This window comes from Ambystoma mexicanum, chromosome 4p (genome assembly GCF_040938575.1).
Source record: "Ambystoma mexicanum isolate Mex_15411 chromosome 4p, UKY_AmexF1_1, whole genome shotgun sequence".
NCBI lineage: Eukaryota > Metazoa > Chordata > Amphibia > Caudata > Ambystomatidae > Ambystoma > Ambystoma mexicanum.
Window position 1 is genome coordinate 475,968,563 of NC_090927.1, and position 20,342 is coordinate 475,988,904.

The 20,342-nt window shown below is 46.7% G+C and overlaps 1 protein-coding gene across 4 annotated transcripts in view; it reads left to right on the forward strand.

Moving 5' to 3' along the window:
* Window positions 1-20,342, forward strand: part of KIDINS220 (kinase D interacting substrate 220) — a 1,499,978-nt gene that overhangs the window by 775,217 nt on the left and 704,419 nt on the right. For all 4 annotated transcript variants that reach the window (XM_069606010.1, XM_069606012.1, XM_069606011.1 and 1 more), the window contains exon 16: window positions 2,763-2,928. In XM_069606010.1, coding sequence (XP_069462111.1) covers window positions 2,763-2,928 — 166 coding nt within the window. The remainder of the gene's footprint in view (window positions 1-2,762; window positions 2,929-20,342) is intronic.

Genomic DNA, 20,342 nt, shown 5'->3' on the forward strand with positions numbered 1-20,342 from the left:
GAGTTGGTGGGACTAATCAACTACAAAGTAAGCCACCTGGACATCCTCTCAGAGCTGGTTGAAATTCCACTGCAGTTTCTGCTGGAACCGAATAGCCAGGGAGAGGAACACCACCAGATTGTGTGCTTTGCTTTTAAGCTGGCCAAGAGCTCCAGGAAGATCCTCCGGACTCCCAGGAAGCAGGACGGACCGCACCACCTCAACAGAGTGCTGGACCCCAGATGTAAGGAAAGTCCAGCTCGACAGCCAGGAACCGCTGTGTTGCTATTTGCGGTCGACACGAGGAGCTGAAACACTGAAGTGCCACTTGTTTGAAGGTTGCCGGTTGCGGTCGGTGACCGGCCCATCGCAGTGCAGGAGTCCCCAGACTTCCTCCCTCTTGTCCCCACGACTGAGGCCCAGGAACACCTGGATCTGCAGAGCTGTACAGGAACTGAAGTCATCTGCTGCCCTTTTTCTTCAACCTAAAGGTACTGTACAGTCTAAGAGAACTTGTCTCTTGTTGCGTAACTGCACCTGTTCTCTGTTGTTGAGACCGGTTGCTCTGTAGAGTTGCTGATAGTTTCTTTACTTCACAAGCCTAAACAGCTTGTGACCCTGCTTTGAATTCTTCTTTTCTACAAAGACTTCTAAAACCTTGTGCAAGACTTTTACTTACCTGCAAGAAGTGCTTCAATTGACTTTGGCTTTTCCTGGCTCCCTGAATGACTCCTTTTCCCTCTGAAATTGTGTTTTGTCTTCCTTCAAGGAAGGGGTTAACTAACTTCGCATTAGGGGTTACCAAAAGTACTTACCTGCTTCAGAATATTTGTGTGATCTCTTGTTCTGTTATAATAACCTTTTTCTTTGCCAAACTCTTAAGTCTGATTCTAAATGCAAACAGTGGTACATTAATTTCCACAGTGTCCTAGTTACTTAAGTCACCTGAGGGTGTAGGAAGTGTCTGTGTGCCATCCCAAAAGGGTACTTACTGGTTTAGAAATATTAAGAGTGTGAATTTTGGAGAGTATTTGTGTGTTACTATTATATTGCCCCCTTCTGAAGAAGGCTTACTCTAACTGACTGTTAAATAAATTAATAATTGTTTAATCAAGAAACCTGTAAGGGTTTATTTGAATACTTATCACTGTGAATCTCAGTGTAACTCCCCTACAGCTCATATTGACCCCTCTTGAGAGAAGCCTGGCTGCTCAACACGCTACCAACCTGTGTAGTACAGACTTGTACCAAAGGTTGGGTTCCTATTGCCAGGAGGTCAGGGTTGTTGTAGTTCACCCAAAGGGTACTGCATACAATCTTGCCTAACACCTGGCACACTACTTAGCTCGCTGGAGCTCTGTTTGGAGGGGAGGAGGCCGCTGGTAGCCTGAGTGTGATGGGTCTACAAAAGGCAGGGCATGGCACACTGGATCACCTGGTGTTGCTGCTGGGTAGAGAAAAACAATAAAGGGAGACACTGCACTCTTCAGCAGCTAATGCACACCTCTCTAGGCTTTCTCTGTTGGCCGTCATGCCTCATTGACCTCTTCCGATAACTTTTCAGGCAGCATAATGCATGTTTCTGGTAAGGGTTTTTTCTCACTTATCAGGTCAGTTGGTGTTGCAGCCAAGTCAGAGTTCCTTACCAGTTCTAGAGATCCAAATTTCCTCTGAGCTGCAGTTACTTACAGCTGCCAAATCCAAGCAGGGGCACACGTTTAAAAGCCATTATAACATTTGGAATTCGGATGAATTAATTGTCCTCAGATGAGGCACATTTTAGCCACAGGCTAACAAGGTTACATTATAGTTACAATAATAGTAAACGAGCTTTGACTTCTGAAGTAAAGTGGAGAATCTGTGAGCTCCATTTTATTCTGGGTTTGAAATGTCTAGCCTAGTGGGGCAAAAGTATATAAAAAGATGTTTGGAGCCATGCATCGAAAAGACCACAGTCGGAGTAGGGTTGAATGAGCAAGGTGTTGGACATTGGACATAAGAGTAGAACATCTAGAATGTAATTTATATTTGTGAATTTATTATATTTAATTCATGATAGCATTGGAGGAGATCTAGGCCTAGTATGATGGTATGTCTACTACGTTTCTTAGAAGAGAGACTGTCTTTAAATCCGCTTTAGTAGATGCAAGCCATATTGAATTTGGAGTTTTAGAATTTTCAGGTTTGTGAGAGAACAGATTACTGGGCCCATAGAAGCGAGAACCTAATATGGTAGACAAAACATGTGCATTTATTTTATTTTTTATTTTATTTTAATTTTTGTAACGCGTCAACATGCCCGTGGGCCGCAGGATTTGTATCTGCAAACATATCAGTGAAATATTCACATGGTTTCTGGAGAACGAATTAAGAAAATACAGTAGGGTAACAAAAGGTGCAAAACTTCCACCCATCACTGTGTGAGAGAGGGTCTGCCCAGACGTCGTGGGTCCCATGCTAGCTGCGCCATAGGAAACCAGCTGCACCTCACTGATGAGGCCCAAAAAGGCAGAAACATGCCTGTGTTGCTTGTGTTTCTATACAGAGGGACCTGACATAGCAGTTCGGCCTGGACTGCTTCCATTGGTGGTAGTACCTGACTGATTTGCATACGGCAGACCCCTTTTGCAATGCCACAGACGGGCTACAAAGCCTTCCACACATCAATTTTTTGGTTATAACAAAAGGTGCATGAACAAAGAGAAAATATTTGAATTGCTTGATCTCATAGTGTATGACCTATAAACACTTTATCACATTTTTTTAAATTGTTTTTTTTACAGCTGCTGTTTATTTTGGAGGAAGACGGGAAGGAGAGAACTGGAACTGGGCTTGGGTTATGAGCACCAGGCTAGCAAGGCAAATTGGGTACCTCGAACTGCTTCTTAAACTAATGTTTGTAAACCCACCAGAACTACCGGAACAGACGACAAAAGCTTTGCCTGTCAGGTTAGAGATGACGTGTTACAACCTAATTTTTGTGATTTCCGTGTTCTTGCTAAAAATACATTCTGTATATAATGATACAATTTAACAGGATTTAGTTATGGAATTACTCCTTCATTTAAAATTTGTTTTTTATTGATACATTCCTCTTTTTAAATACACCTCTGTAGTTAGGTCAGTAAAACCCTTCAGTGTCTCTGTATATGACACAGAAAGTGATTAAGGAGAGCATAGCAGGCCTCTTCGTGGCCTCTGCTATTTCCATTCCTCTGAAGTCTTCATGAAGGTGATCCATTAAAAAGACTTCTGCAGCTGAGCCTTCAGCTCCATCTTTGGGGCACCAATACTGGTCTCAATAAAAGGAGAAGAAAAATAAGAGGCACCATCACTCCAGGAGCACGTCCTCTTCTTCCTGTACCCTCTCCACTTTTTTCACAAAAATGACACTGGGAAACACCACGTCTCAGCACTGCAACTAGGTTAAAGACCTTGCTTCCCCACCCCATCCTCAACCCCTGAAAAATTGAAAGAAATTAGGGAGGCCATAATAAAGGTTTTTGATCAGGCCACTGAATCTGTGAAATCGTGTATCCTTACTGCTCCTTGACCAGGAGTGTTAGGAGGTCTAAACACTTAAGGGATTGGGACATGATTAAGAGTGAAGGGTTTGTGCTCACTGCACCTTATTGACAGCTCTGCGCTGATTGGTGCCTTCCTCCTCAGTTATGACTCAGGCGTGGCTTCTTCAGAGCCCATGACTTCTTTATCTATGCGATTGGTGCTGTTATATACAGTTCTGACCTCATTGCTGCCGAGGCCAATGAAGTACTCATTAATGATCCCTATGCATACTGATACTATGTCTTGAGTGCAGCAGCTTTTTTCAGATGAGTAGTTTTATTAGAGCTGTGCCAGAACAACACAGTTCAGAAGAGTCAGACATATATCAGGAGGTTGATCACATCCCTTCAGACACGGAGCCTTTTACAGATTTGGCCAGAAGAGCATCTAGATGACAAGTCAAACGCTTTGAACATAAAGTAAAAAAAAAAGAAAAAACTCCTAAAAGTTAGTGGTCTAGACACTTGTGTGGATTTGGAGATTCCACACAAGTATCTCTACTCTTAAACCTAATGTTGGGTTGTTTAAAGCTGTTCTCTAAATACCCTCAGTTTGGTTCCTGTCTTGGATGAGGCTCATGCTCACACAATTACTGGCATCTTGCAATCCAAGATCCTAAATGTTCCTCTGCTACCCTTCAGTTGTGCTCTAACTGCCGTTTGGACAGACCAGCATCCATTCCTACAGTAGACGAAGACCTTTCTCAAGAGTACAGGGTTGGGCTCAAGGGCCTTTTTCATGACCCCCTCTTCCATCTCCCAAAAATTGTGGTAATTTAGGCTGCAAGAGCAGGGATCAGAGCAACTGTCCAACTAGACAGAGTTAAAAAACAAACCAAATAAAATTGGGCAGGAGGGTGGTGCTCGCTAACCCGAAAGAGTTGGCCACCTCTCTGAGAGGCTCCGGACCTGACGAGAAGGCCGAACCCTATTGTGACTATCCACGCTGATCAGGAAAACTGCCTTCCAATTCCAGGTGCTCTGATAGCTCCCGGGAAGTGATTGTGTGGAACTGGGCGCACGTTGGACTCGAGGGGCTGAAAAAATCCAGCTGTTTGTAGCCCACGGCTGACCAAAGTCTGTTTGAGGCTGAAACCCCCCGGTGGAATTGTCACCCAGGTCCCTGGGCACACCTGCGATAGCAGATTGCACTTTCTGCTGCTTTTGCACTACCCTGATCCACGCATGAGACAGTGCTGTACAGGGGACCTGCTGGATGGAAGCATGTGCGGCCTGCATGGAGAGAACTTCTTTGGGGACAGAGGGACCCGCTGGCGTGCAGAGACCGACACGCAGGTTTCCCTGTGGAGCAGTGGATTTGAGCATGGTGCTGCTTACAGCGATTGAATGGTTACCGCCCTGCATGGAGGCACGACCCATATGTGTTGGTTGGAGCGGAAGGAGGTGTAGAGGGATGGCGAGTGGAAGAAGAGAAACATGATGGCTGCCTTCTTGAGGACCTTTGTGGGTGTGGGGCCCTTTCCACAACCCACGTGTGGCTGATCTTGTTAGTGGAGGGGCAGAACGTAAGCAGCTGTTTCAAGTGAGGGCAGGTTGCCTGGACCAAGTACACAAGGTGCAGTTGCGTTCTCTAGGGTGGTACCCAGCTCAACTTACTGTGGTCTGCATGATTGTAAGGCCTCTTTAAAGTGGTGACAAAGGTACAGCGAAGTATAGTCATGTTGCACCCTTTTTTCTCCATTTACTGGATTAAGCTGCTAAAAGGTGAAAGATGGTAAAATGGCATTGTGGAAGTCCGGCAGGAAGAGTAGAGCCGAAGATGCAGATTTCTTTTCGCTCCGGGGCAGCCAACAGTCAGGAGAAACTGGCGGCACAGGACCCTGTGATTGCGTTCGGAAGGATAGAGAAGTTTGTCACGGCTGGAAAACAAATTTGATGCATTAAATGCGAAAGAGGCCCAACTGGAGACAAGAACTGCCACTCTAGAACAGAAAACAAATTAACTGGACCAACAGTGTGCTAAACCACTGCCCCTGGTCTAGCAGATGAGGGGAGACCTGGTGGGAGTGATTAAAGGAAACCTAGCAATGGAGAACAGATTGGAATACCTGGAGAATGTGGCGCAGGCTAAACAACTGCAGATTATTGGTCTCCCTTCTGGTGCAGCAGGAGACGATCACATTGGCTTTGTTGCCAGCTTGCTCCCTGAATTGCTAGATTTAGAAGTGGAGGAGGAACCCACATATGAGGACAAAGGTTAGACTCAAGTCCTCTCCCTCCAACAGATCGCTGAACGTGCCGATTAGTCCGACACTCGTTGTCAAGCTTAGTGGCGCGCGTGACAAGGACAGGATTTTGAAGGCAGCATCAGCAAAAACGTCTTTTGGAGTTCCAGGAACACAGGATTAATATATTTCATGATTTGGTCCTTTTTGGAATGCATTGTGAAAGCGTGTTTGCTTAGACCTGCTAAACTTAAAAGGTTTCCTGGAACGAGAAAGAGTACATCATTTTTTGATCTTGAGTGTGCTGAGAAGCTATTGACAATTCCTGCAAAGACAGTGTCCTGTCAGGTTAAAGACTGAGGTGTCTTGGTCCCTGGGAGGCTCCTATATATTATGCTGAGGCATGTTCTCTTTTTCTTTATTTAGTGTGATTTGTACCAGGTTGCCTGACTTTCCAATTCCTCAGTTGTTGTGGGAATGTGAGACAGTGTTGCTTTGGTTAAAAGCTGATGTGTGCTATGTGGAGCATCCTTGGAGGCTCCCGGTTCATCAGGAACTGTTAGCACTGGCACCTTGACTATATTCCTGTTCTGGTCGGTGTCCTGGGTCTGGGAGACGGTGGCATGAAGAGTTTTGAAGTTAATAACGAGCATTTGACTTAGACATCTATTGCAAGCTTGAACACATTTCCCCCTATTTGAACAAGGACTACCAGGGTGATCCAATGTGATGATTGGATGGGGTGCAACATTGATGGTTTACGTGAGAGGTGGGTCACCCAATCGGAGGGTTCTTCTCCTGCCATATTGTTGTTTTTATGTTGTATGTTAAAATGTGCACTAAGGTCTGTTAATACATCCTACATGCTTGCATGTTGTGCCCACGACCTTTGGAAGGTGGTGGTTGTGGCAGGAAGCCAACTTCAAGCTGATCTGCAGGAGGCCGTCCAACAACTCTGCAAAACCATGGTGCTTAGCATCCGAGCGTGTGCAGCAACCTCCTCCTGTCTTGAAAAACACAGGTGAAGCTTTGCTTGTGTTTTTCTGAACAGGTGGAGGTTGCTGCACACTCCTGGTTTGATGGGGACCATAGGACATTGATGGCCCTGTGCAAATTCAAGATGGAAGACATTCCACCCCTTGTATGATGACAGTAAATGAAAGATAACTCTGTGTGACTGTGATGTGGCTAGAAGAAATGGTATGTGCTCCCCTGTATAACACCGCAATAAGAGAGAACGTATTTTAATGGGTTAGAGAATATCGTGGATCTCACAAGGAACTACCTTAGTTGTCCTCATGAAGGCCTAAAAGAGACATTTGTTAGAGATTACAACTGATGATTGAATTGCATATGGAAAGGCAGAAAGACTGTGTGTCAACATTATGTCATAACTACATCCTCTGGTAGTAAGATGAGGGATAGTCAACAATAAGAATCCCCCAGGGAAGTCGATGAATGTCATACCAAGCAATGATAAGATAGTGAGAGTCTGGTCAAATCAGAAGTGATATGGACAGAGTTGTTGTTTGGAACCTCCCTGTATTGATTTAAGAGTACAAGATTGTGCTTGGAAGGACTACGACACTCCCTCGGACCAATGTTTGTAAATTGGTTGAACATTGTATTGCATTTTGCTTATTTTTAAAAACTATTGCACTTATTGCGCTTTGGAATTTGATATATGTTGTGTTTTTTAAATGTTTTTAATGTTTTATAGTTTTGTAATAAAGTATGTATTTTATTTATTTATTTTTATTAGTTTATTTTGGTTTTTTCAAACCTTTAAAACAGAAAATCAATGACCAAAAAATCATAAAACAACATCAAAGAATACATGTTTTTGCGTCTACGTCCATAGATGAAACACATTTTCCGTCGGCAGGGCGCACTTCTAAACCTCCCCCTCGATTAGAGGGCAGGCTTTGCGTCCAAACGGTCTTTTATGGTGCGAAGAAAGGAAACCAAAGCATATAACACAGATCTATTTGACCCGTCAAACATAGCTCTCCACCAATCTTCCCGAGATACAAGCTGGAGTCTCTCTGTTACTGGACCAAAGAAAATATGTCTTTCTTGTTCTAGCCCAGAGCACGTCATTGTCAGATGCTTGAGATTTTCGTTTGCAGACTTACAGAATCGACACACTAGATCGGAATCATTTGACTCAGACCAAAAGCATAATCGCTCCTTGGTAGGCAAAACATTGAGCCTAAACGGGTCCGGAAAACAGGTAAAGTATTCTGGAAGGCGGCCATAAGCTCTCGCCTCTCCGGGAGCTTCTTTCATTGTGCGTGATTCCGATCTTAGTTTACAAGTGTTAATCCAGTCGGTTCTTCACAACTTCAATTTCGTAGAGTCAGGATTCTCAAGCAAGATTTGTGTCGTGATGTCATATGTGTCAAGAACCTCACGACACAGCTCATTCCATTGATACAAGATTGTTTGGGTTTCTTCGGAATATGGATTGTGAAGTATTTCAATTTGTGGTGGTGGGTTCATTTGTATTGTTTTCCTGAAAAGACTTAAGAGATTCCAGGCAACTCTTGCTTGAATTGAGATGTTCCCGAGTTCATATCTTACACATGCTGTGGAAGTCCCCTTAGGGAGGTGAAGAACTTTGGACCAAAAGCGAGTTCCACACCTCATGTCCACAGCCAAATGCATTTTCTCCACCGTATATCAGTGATGGAACCACCTTTTGCTGGAAAAAGGTTACCGTAGGTTTTAGGGAGAATTTGCCACATTTTTTGTTAATCAGCGACGCCTGGCAGGCCAACTGCTGGCATTTGCTCTTCACTGTCTCTACCCAAGGTGCGTCATTTCTACTAGCACTGATTCTTATCCCCAGATAGGTGGTGTGTTCTTCACAATCCTGATAGGTTCTTTCGCCAGGAACCAGTTGAATTTCTTCTTGTTTCCTTTGGTACCTTGCAGTTTTTCAAAACAATGATTTCACATTTCCCCTTATTGATGTTAAGACCATTCTCTGTTAGATACGTCTCGACAACGCTAAGTTTACGTTGGAGTCCTATTGGTGTTAAGTCCAACAGAATAATGTTGTCTGCATAAAGCAGGTAATAAATGTGAGTACCATGGATTTTCGGTGGAAAAGTGATCAGACCTTTGAAAATGTCTATGATATCTGATATGAACAGATTGAAGATGCTCGCTGCTAGGGGACAGCCTTGTTTAACTCCTGTGAATGTGTCAATAGGAGCTGATAGATTGCCCTTGAGGTCTAGTCTGATCCTGATAGAGGTGTTTGTGTGGAGTTCACGAATGGCAGCCAACAGGCTAGATGGACAGTTCCACTTGCTCAGTTTCTCCCATAGTAGATCTCTATTTATGCTGTCGAAAGCCTGAGATAAATCAATTAGTGCTAAATAGATCTTAGAGTTTGACCGGTGGGCTTCCATCTTCAGTAAGTTTAAGAGTAGGAGATTAACGCAGCATCCCACACCCTTGACAAATCCTGTCTGTCTCGGGTCCACACGATTGCATTTAGTAGACCACTCCACGAGTTGTTGTTGGAGAAGGGCGGCATACACTTTCCCCAACACGTCAAGCAGGGCGATAGGTCTATAATTCTTTGGGTTTCTGCGGTCTCTTTTTTGAAAATCTGTATGATCACTGCCGTTTTCCATGATTTTGGAGTCTTACAACACTTGGTAATTCTGTTGAACAAAGTCTCACAAAAAAACTGACCATTCTTCCGGGTGACGTTTGATAGAAAAATTTGTCAACCCGTCCGGTCCAGGTGCTCTAGAATCATGCATGTTCTTAATGATTTGTAAGATATCTTCTTAGTCAAAGGTGAGTTCCCAGTGTGTTAGTTTTGGGGATTCCCATTCTTTGATACCTTTATCTTTGCGAAAGAGATCAGAGTAGAAGGAAATCCACTCTGTCTCTAGGACCAAGTTTGCCTGCAAGGCGGGTTGTGGAGCAAGATTGTCATTTATAAGCCTCCAATAGTCGGCTGGATTAGAACTCGCCATTTTCAGTAGCATAAGCTCTGCATCATTTTGTAGCATGATGGCCTTGTGAGATTTTAGCCAGTTCTTATGGGCTTGTTTGAGTTTGCGAGATTCCTCGCTGGCGTTTGTAGATAGGGATTTTCGCATCTTTCTCAGTTGCCAACGCAGAAGTCTTTTTCGTTGAGAAATCTCGAGATCAGATTTATGCTTACAGGTAAAGTCAGTATTTCTTGAGTTTTTCTTCTGTTCTAGATATTGAGTCAGAAGGTGTTCGTATTCCAGAATTCCTGAAGTCTTATAATTCGCCGAGATGAAGGATACTTCGACAGTGTCGAGGTGTAGACGGATGCGACCAGCGGGATAGAATGCACCGCTCGACTGAACGCGGGTGCGTTTTAAGGTGAGTTCTGGTCACGTGATGATTCACGTGGGCTCCAGCAGGCTCCGCCCCCTCCAGGGAACGAAGAACGACCAGCAAGAGTCCTAGTTGACTCGCAGTGCTGTGGGTCACGCTGCAGCCTCCAAAGCTTCGGTATGTGTAAATAAAGTCTCCTTCAGGATAGAATGTATTTTATTCAGAAAGAGGTTTTTTAATATGTTTTGTATCAAGAGTTGGAGTGCCAAGAAGAGTAAGTTATATAACTGCTTGTTAAGACATTTATAGGCTACATATTAGTGAAACTGGAGAAGGGGGTAGTCTGTGGTTTTTGTATTTGTCAGAAGGACGAAGCACAGAGTCTCATTAGGGAAGGGGGGCACAACCAGGACCTCAGTCTTGTCCCCGTTAAGCTTGATGCAGTTCTCATACATCCACTCTCCCATGGCCACTAGGCACTCACACAAGCACGCTGACACTGCAGCTTGGTCTAGATCTTAGATCTAGATCTAACCGAACCAAGACCTGGGTGTCATTGGCATGGGAAGCCGGGGGAGTGGATGCGATGGGCCAAGGGCTGAACATACATTTTAAATAGCATGGGGGACAAGGCAGAGCCTAGAGGAACACCACACAAAGCACTTGAGATGAGGAACAGAAAGGAGGGAGAGAAAGCAGTTGGCCCCTGTTAGTCTGGATGGAGGTCAACCAAGCCAGGAAGGGACCAGAGAGGTTGCTGAGACCAGGCGGGACAGCAGAATGGTGTGGTCGACTTAATGGGGTCAAAGAAACAGGAGGTTTCAGGAAAGGGGGGGTCATAAGAGGAGACACCAGAGATTCCAACAACTTTATTGAGAGAAGAGAAATAGGACGGAAATTAGCCAGAACGGAAGCATCCAGTGACCAAGTTTTAAGAAGGGGAATAACAATAGCCTGTTTAAGCACCACAGGTATAGAGCCTAACTGGCAAGAGAGATTAACTGCCTCAGTGACTAATGAGATCATGCCAGGCATAATACCCTTAAGGATAGCGAGGAGGACGCAGGGTCAGAAGTAGCGGTAGACTTGTGTTGGCTAACAGTCCTGGAAACCTCGTCCATGGAAAACTGATGAAATTGAGACCATGATAGAGGCAGTACCCACTACCTCTGTGGGGATTATATTACTGGTGCTCTGACGCATGAACGAATATTCTTCTGTATCTCTGCAACTTTAGTGATGAAAAAATCAGAAAGCGAGTCACAGAGAGTTTGTGTGGACAGAACTCTGTGTCACGCACGCGTGGTAGAAGAAAGCGACTTGACTACAAAAAATAACTTGTTGAATGGATTCAGGGTCAGCTCCACTTTGAGAGTAAATAAACCATGTTTGAAGAGGGTGCCTAGGTACCCTTTGGGTTTGAACCCTTGGTTTCCAGGGAAGAGAGGGACATCTGTAAGGAACTCATGGTGGCAACAGTAAAGACAGACACAAGTGATCACATTTCAAGGGTGTTTATTGAACTTTATAATGGGTTAGATAAATGCCTGATCTAAACCTAAATCTAAGATGGGAGAAATCTATGGCCATCAAATAATAAGGCAGTCCTAGTGGCGTCTTGTCAAATGAAAAGTGCCTATACTAAAAAAAACTATTGCCAATCCTTACTATTAAATTACAAAGAGTGTGGGATAATGTTCACCAGAAAAGAAAGAAGTGTTCTCAAAATGATGATGTCAGGTCAGTGAGGCTGGGTCTCCCTTCCCCATGTTTGAAGCACGGGACAAGGCGGGACTCTCGAGCACAGCACACTCTTTGGCCTCGTCAGCACAAGGTTCACAGTTCAGTTCAACTATATCAAAAACTTTCTTAGGCCAAGTCTCTTTCCTGCAAAAGTCTCTTGCCTCAGAAGGCCTATGGTGCTTCACAGTGGCAAACAAACAAAAGGTTTCTTCTGTACTCTTGTACCTTAGGCGACTGTACATCGCCCCTAGGATAACCCTCTGCCGGGCTCGGATCCTTCTTGTACAAATGGGCCTCCCCCCGTCAGGTTCACTATTATGTACTCCTAATACAGTTCATGTATAGCTCAATTTTATGAGTAAGCAGGGTTTCCTTCTCTATAGTTTTCTTTCGGCATTCCCTCTGTCGGGTTCACACTTGCCAATTATCACAGTTGACAATCGTTGTGGACAGCGGGTTTCCCTTCCCCTAGCTTTACTCTGGCAACGGGTCAGAGACTTTCTATTGTATAATGGATTTGGTGTAACCCTCATAGGACCACACTTGACGCCTCATGCCACCCTTTGCTAGGGCCTTCTGGTTGCTGTAGTTTTTAATAAAAACTGGTCCTGATCAGAGCCTTTCCAATGAGCGGTAATGTGGCGCCGGACCCCTCTGCACCTGGACCTCAACTGGGCTTTCTCTAAAGCTCAAACATACACACAAGTTCTTTCTTCTTGCGTTCAAAATGTTGCTACTTGCAACCTTGGGTTTAACACAGTTTGGTTTGATATCGGCTTCCTCTGACTCACCGGCTGTGCTGAAACCGTTGGCTTCTTTCTTCTCTAGAGTCAAGGATAGTACCACGGTTGCCAGCTTGCCTCTCCACCTGGAGGTGAAAAGGGCAAGGGCAATTCCCCCTTCGTTCTCCTTCCAGGTCTCACCACTTTTCTTCTCCCTTTTTGCTGCTGGTTTGGTGTAGCTGTCTCCTCATGCGTTCGGCCTTGCTCGAAGTGTGTTTTCATGCTCTGCCTATTATCCCTGTGGGGAAGGTAAAGGGCCGTCAGTTGTGCGTGATTGTCAATTGCCTGACTCTGCCTAACCCATGTATTGGGACATGTCCGCTAAATGGCTCCGCTGTCAGTCCATTGTCTGTTACAGTGTAAGAAAGTGTTTGTGTGGGAAAATGGGGGCGGGGTAGAGCTTCTAAATTTCCTACAGGTTGGGATGGGAAAGGTTTTGTGTTACAGGGAAGGGGATACTGCGCCTCAACCCTCAGTGTCTCACTTTCACTCCTGAAGACCCTTCGCCCAGGTGATCCTCCCCCACTGGTCCACCCCCAGGAACTGGATCCAATAGCAATGGCCCTGTCCTGACCACCTGGATGACAGATCTCCGTGGACTAGCGGCTGAGACACCTTCAGGTTTCTCACACTTCCCAGAGGTATTCTATGAAGGTTAAGATGTCCAGGGGCTGGCCTCGGACCTCCAAATTCTATGAAGAACGGTAGGATGCCCAGAGGTTGGCGTCTGACCTCCAGGAGGCCAGTGGCCAGGACATCTCCCCTAAAATGGCTATTCCTACATCCCCCTATAAGTGTCAGGCCTCTTTTCAGAGGTTGCTAGTGAAGATGGCTGATATCCTGGGGCTCTCAGCCCTGCCAGGGCCGTAAATTCAGTTAAAATGAACTGGTATCCTGAGTGAGGGTCCTAGTAAGGAAGCACTACTGGCCTTCAATGTGGCAGTAGAAGCCCCCGTACTGGAGCTATGGCAGAAGGCTGCTTCGACATCAGCAGTTGACATGGAGCTGGCCAGGAAACATTGCCTTGTTCTCTCTGACCCAGTTTTCCTGTCCAAATATTCTTCACCGGAGATCTTGGTGGTGTATGCCCGACTGCTACACTCCCCTCTCTCCCATCTGATAGGAAAAGTAAGAGACTGGACGCTTGGGGGAAGAAGGTGCATGCATCGGGCAGCCTCGCCCTTCATGCTGTAATGGATTTTTGCACCTTGGTGAAATTCTCTTACTCCTACGTCCCGTCTCCTTTACTCCATACTTTTGGGACATTCTGTCCTGTGGGACGAGACCGGAGCACTTTTTCTAAAAAAAAAGGTAAGTAAGTTCTTTACTTTTCAGGGCACTCCGGCTAGGGGGACTCCTTCCCGGGGCCAGGTCCAGGAGGGGCTTCAAAAGCTCTGCTACCGGGGTTATCCCTGAGGTACCTCGCAGGCCTAATAGGCGTACAAGGGTTTTCTCTGAGGGTTTCCATGAGGGGCCTGCCTATAACGGATCACAATCCGAGGTTCACCGATCAGGTGCTAATAGCCAGCATAGTCATGCTGAGGAGTTGGGTTCTGGAGTTCGCTCTGAGGTCTCCTTGTCTGGAGCTTCCCACACAGACACCGGGGTGTGCCCTGAGGCCTCTGTTGAGGCATTCTGTACCAAACCACGGTTCGAAGCCCCTCTCGAGGGAGCTAGTAAGACCGGACTTTGTTCCGAGGTTCCTCTTAACGAGGTTAAGGTGTATACCAACAGAACTGAGAGGCCTGTAAAGGTTTTGTCTGTTAGGTGGATTCCTCAACTTTCCCATGCTCGCGGAGGTACCGGTTCTGTTGAGGGGGCACAGGGAGTCGTCGTCGACCGTAACTCCTCTGTTACTGGCGTGGCCGAGGTTCCTCCTTTGTAGGCTAATTCAAGGGACAGGATGTCCAGTAAACATCCAAGGCCCCATAGTACCGGCTCTGCCCAGGATCCATGTGTCAAGGCTAAAATTTCAGTCAAGTCCCCTGACCAATCTGTGGAGTCAACTGCAGCATCTACACATGCGACGCAGTTCTCCTCAGATGTTCACAAAATGGCGGGAGTTCCTGCGTGGTCTACGGTGGTCATTTTGGATTCTTCCCTCACACCCATGCTATCGTCGACGGGTGCTGGGAACCTTCTTTTTGGTGGACAACCTAATCCACACGACAGTGTGAATCCGTTCCGCCCTGGCGTGCTCGGATGCCACTACCACATTCAGTCTTGCTTCCTCCTACATATTCCCCATTGGTCTATGTAGACCCGGTTGGTGGCGGGCCCTCTTGGCAGCCCTCCTCTCTACGTTTATGGGGTTATGTTCCTCATTAGAGGCCTCTGCCCACTCTGGCACCTAAGGCCTCGGCAGAGGATGCCTTTTTTGGGAAATTTCATAGTCTAATGAACTCTGATCCCATGAGGAAGTACTGTAAGGGCCTCTTTAGGGAAATCTGCCCTCAGACTCTGTTGCCTGCCCCGACAGTTTCTGTCATGGCGCCTGTCGCCCCCGCGGTAGCACCTTCTCTGCCACCCGGCCCTCCTCCGGCTCTTCCTCCTCTGCCTCCCTTGTCACCGGTGGACAAGTCTTCAGCAGAGCGTGATGTCAATCTGACACCTGTCGCGTCGCAGTTGGGGGATCCGAATGCTCTAGATGACCCTTTGGCAGATCAGGACAGTGAGGACCAGCCCCGCTCTGTACGAGCATTTCACGACCGGGTACTGGACATGTCACCCCTTGACATACCAGCGCCTCAGACACCCGCTCCACAGGAAGGGGTGCTTTCGGGGGCGCTAACCTTGTCTCCTCAGGAGCGCATCGGCCTGTTCCTTCAGAGGGACATCCTGGCCGAGGCCTGCAAGGTCTGGGATAAACCCCACACCGGGCTGCACATAAATAAAAGAATTGACACCCGTTACAGGCTTCACACCTCTGAAGAAGTAGCCATCGCATCATGCCCACTCCCATCCTCGACGCAGGTAGCGGCCGCCACTTTCCGATCCAAGCCGGCTTTCCTGCGGCTCAAGTTCTGTCCAAGGAGGACAAATTGCTTGATTCCCTGGGCAAGAAGATTCTTGCCAATTCGGCGCTGCAGTTGCGTCAGGCCAAAGCAGAGCTCATCCTGGCAGCGGCGAACATGAAACTGTGGAGAGATTTGGCTGACTTCCAGGAGCTCATTCCTGTCGACAGTTTAGAAGACTTTAGAGGTGGCTTGTCAGACGCTAGAGTGTTGGCGCAGGATAAGCTGGAGGCTGCTGCGCATCATGTTGACACCTCGGCTCGTGGCCTCATACTGGGGGTCGACACCTCATGTCAGGCTTGGCTTCATGCAGCAAAGTTTTCAAAGGAAGTCCAAGATAAAGTTCTGGACCTGTCTTTTGATGGCAAAGGGTTGTTTCATTCTTCAATGGATGATGAGCTCACCAAGACTAAGGCGAGCACGCAAACTGCCAAGTCTCTGTCGCTGCTTGTGAAGGCCCCAGTCAAAGGTCAGAGATCTGGGCCCCTATCTCAATCCTCTTCAGGCTTTAGAGGGTTCCAAGATCACCAGTCGCGCAGGACAGATCCTCTGCCGGGTAACTCCTGCCGGAGGCAGCCACGTGGCTGGTTTTTCTCTTGGTTGTAAGCCTCTTCTTCAGGGACAGGTAGTCTCTCCACTGAAAAGTCTGCAAAATTATATTTTTTGGCACTCGCACGAGACTCCGGTGGGAGGACGAATCTTGTCTCGTCTGGAGGCGTGGCAAACCGTCACCGACGACCGGTGGGTTTTGTCTATCGCGCGGGCTTTCGCTTGGCCCTTCCTCGTACCCCACCCTTCAATCCTCCCTTTCAGCAGTCGGGGACACCCTCCCTCAGAGCCAAGATCCAGAAGCTTCTAGATCTCAGGGCTATAGAACCCGTTCCCCTAGTGGAATGATGGGAGGGCTTCTACTCTCGTCTGGTTACGGTGCCAAAACCCAACCAGGCTAGCCTGCGCACCATTCTAGACCTTTCCCAGTTCAACCTTTCTCTTCCCCAAGAGAAATTCAAGATGATTACGTCATGTCAAATAAAATCCTCTCTTCAGAAGTGTGACTGGCTCAGCATGGTGGAACTTCAGGATGCTTATATGCACATCCTGATCTGGAGCCCGCATCGGATATATGTGCGGTTCTCCCTTGGAGAGGAGCACTATCAGTTTTGAGTGATCCCTTTTGGTCTCAGCTCTGCGCCGCGTGTCTTCACAAAGATGTCAGTCATTGCGGCTTTTTTAAGGCTACAGGGTATTCATGTGTATCCATATTTGGACGACTGGCTCCTGCACAGTCCCTGTCCGGTGAAAGCCTCGAGCAATCTTCAGTCTCTCTTTCAGCTCCTGTTCAGTCTTGGGCTGTCGGTGAACTGGCAGAAATCCTCCATGACGATCTTTCAGGTCCTGATATTCCTAGGTTTCCGTTGGAATACAATCGACTGCAGGGTGTACTTGATGGTGGACAGGATGGGGGATCTGTTAACCACGTGTCAAGTCTTCATTCATTCGGGAAGCATGTCCGCCTGGCGGTTCCAGAGACTCCTGGGCCTCATGGTCTCGTGCGTGCTTGCTCTTCCCCTGGCACGTCTCAAGATGCGATTTACGCAGTTGGCTCTACGGAGCTCCTGGCTCCAGGCAGTGGACCCGGACACCAAAATGATCCCGGTTCCACCCTACATGATGACGGATCTCCTTTGGTGGTGGTCTTCCAGCAATCTGTCGGTGGGTGCGCACTTTTAGGAGCCATACCCTCAGGTGACCATTACAACAGACTCCTCCCTTATCGGGTGGGGCGCGATGATGAATCATCTTCAGGTTTTCGACCTGTGGTCACTGCAGGACAGACAATTTCACATAAATTATCCGGAACTTCTGGCGATTTTCCTGGCGCTCAAAGCTTTCAAGCCAGGGATTGTGAACAAGGTGGTCCGCATCCGCACAGACAATGTGGTTTCCATGTTTTACGTCAACAAGCAGGGGGGTACTAGCACACTCCCCCTTGTAGATCTAGCCATTCAGATTTGGGAATGGGCCATTAAGCACATTTTTTGGCTGTTGGCCGTACACATTCCGGGCCAGCTGAATGTAACGGCAGACTCTCTCAGCTGGCGAGCCGTGGTCAGCTACGAGTGGGAGCTGAACACGGAGATCCTCTCCAAACTTTTTTGCCATTGGGGCACTCCAGAAATTGACCTCTTTGCGACGTCATTGAACAGGAAACTTCCTCTTTATGCTTCCAGGAGCGGGCTCGCAGCCTCTTCCCTGGGGGATGCTCTCGAGATTCCATGAGAGCCTATGCCTTCCCACCTCTTCCTCTGATTCACCGGGTGCTATGCAAGCTCAGGAACATGTCGAATTGCACTCTCCTGTTCATAGCCACGTGGTGGCCAGCCAGATTGTGGTTTTTGGAGCTTCAGCATCTGTCAGTCTGCTCACCGATCAGGCTTCCGCTGATGCTTCACCAAAGCGATCAGCAGATGTGGCACCCCTCCCCACAATCATTCAGCTTGGCGGCCTTGTGCCTCAGTTCAAATATTTAGAGAGTTTCAATTTGTCCGTGCATAATATGCGTATTATCCAAGTGGCTAGAAAACGTTCAACCAGGTTTCAATATAGGAGCAAATGGCTCTGTTTCTGTCACTGGTGTTTAGCAAAAAAGCTGGACCCCAGAGAAACTGCTAGCCACACAGTGCTGTCGTTCATATCTCATCTGGCAGCTTCAGGCATGCATGTTTTGTCTTGTAGGACTTATTTGTCAGTTATTGCCGCCTACCTGTCCAGAGACTCTTGCTCTTTTTCTTTGACAAACCCTGTCATTAAAAGGCACTTTGCAGGTCTGTTGCATCTATATCCACCCGTGCACAGTCCGCATCCTAAGTGGGATCTGAATGTGGTCCTTACTGCTTTATGTCATAAACCCTTCGAACCCATGGCTATGGCAGATTTGAAATTCCTTTAATGAAAAATGATCTTTCTGATTGCGGTAACATAGCAAGGCGTGTAAGCAAGCTTCAGGCCTTGTCGGTAGAACATCCATTCCTCGCCTTTCACAAGGATAAGGTTGTCCTCCGGACCAATCCCTCTTTCCTTCCAAAGGTGGTATCTGATTTTCATCTGAACCAGTCGATTTCCGTACCAGTTTTCTTCCCAGAACTGGCTTCAGATGCCGAGAGGTCTCTGCATAATTTGGATGCAAGGCGAGCTCCTAAGTTTTATTTGGACAGAACATTTAATCTTCGGAACTCTTCCCAGCTCTTGGTGACCTTCGGAGACCCAAAAGGAAAGCCAGCTTCGAAAGCATTTATCTCCCGGTGGATTGCTTCCTGTAGCTCTGAAGCGTATTCCGTTCAGGGCCTTCAGCATCCAAAGGGAATTCATGCCCATCTTGTGCGGGGTAAGGCTGCTGCCATTGCCTTCCAAAAATATGTTCCCTGGCAAACCATTGCCAAGGCAGACACGTGGGCTTCCCCATAAGCTTTTGTGAAGCATTACCGCTTAGACCTGAGCTCCAGGGCTGATGCTCAATTTGGACAAGCTGTTCTTAAAAACCTCTTTCAGTAAAGGAGTTCCATCGACCCATTATCCTGTAAGGAGTGCTTGGTAATCTCCCAAAAGTATGTAGGAAACGGGACGGGACGTAATGAGGCCCTATGTGTTTTACTCTGTTTATTTTGATTCCAGCGTCTTCATATTCCTGTCTCAGATATGCAGCTATAGGTTCTGCATCAATAATAGCATTGGGGACAAGGGACATCCTTGCCTCGTGCCCCTGTCTAGCTGTCACTTATCTGAGTACATGTTCCCTGTCCTGACCCTGGCTATTCGATCTGTGTATATTAGCGGTACCCACTTCTTGTAATTTGGCCCTATTCCCAACTTGACCATCGTGGCATACAACCAGTTCCAACGGACAGAGATGGATGCCTTAGTCTCGTCTAGTGATGCTACAGCACATTGCGCCGCGCTATCCATCATGCTATAAATGACATGATGCATTCTTCGCAGATTCTCTGTGATGTTTCTGCCCGGTACATGGTGGTCGGTCAAAATACCGAAAATAAAATCTCGAACTGCAAAAATCTCGAATACAAAATCCCGAAAAAAAAATATCGAATTATTTATTTATTTATTTATATGTGTTTTTGGGGTCAGGTAAGTAAAAAAAAAAGGGTTAAAATAAAAAAGAAATAGAAAAAAAGGGGGTTGGGGGGGAACCCCCCCATTCCGAGAAAAAAACGTCATAAAAAAAATTTGATTTTTTTTTTTTTCGGCCTTTTGTTTTCGAGATTTTTGTTTTCGAGATTTTTGTTTTCGGTATTATCACTATAAACCCCGGTACATATCCCGCTTGGTCTTGGGGGATCATCTTCCTGAGTCTGTTTGCCAGGATTGCGGTTGGGATCTTGCTGTCTTGGTTTAACAGGGACAGTTGTCTGTACGGTCCGCAGTCCCTACTCTCTTTATTTGGTTTCAGTAGCGGATTATCACTGCTTCCCTCATGGTGTCTGGGAGAATTTCCACTTCATAAGCTTCATTAAACACCTTGTTGAGGAGTGGCGCCACGGTGTCCACGTAGGCTTTGTAAAACTCCCCTTTTAGCCCATCTGAGCCGGGGGCTTTCCAGGAAGGCAACATTCTGATAGTGACCAGGACCTCCTCTGGCGTTATGGGCTCTTCTAGTTTTTTTTAATTTAATTTTTTTTATTTATAGTGCAATAGCCAAAATTTGACTTTTAACACATTTCAACA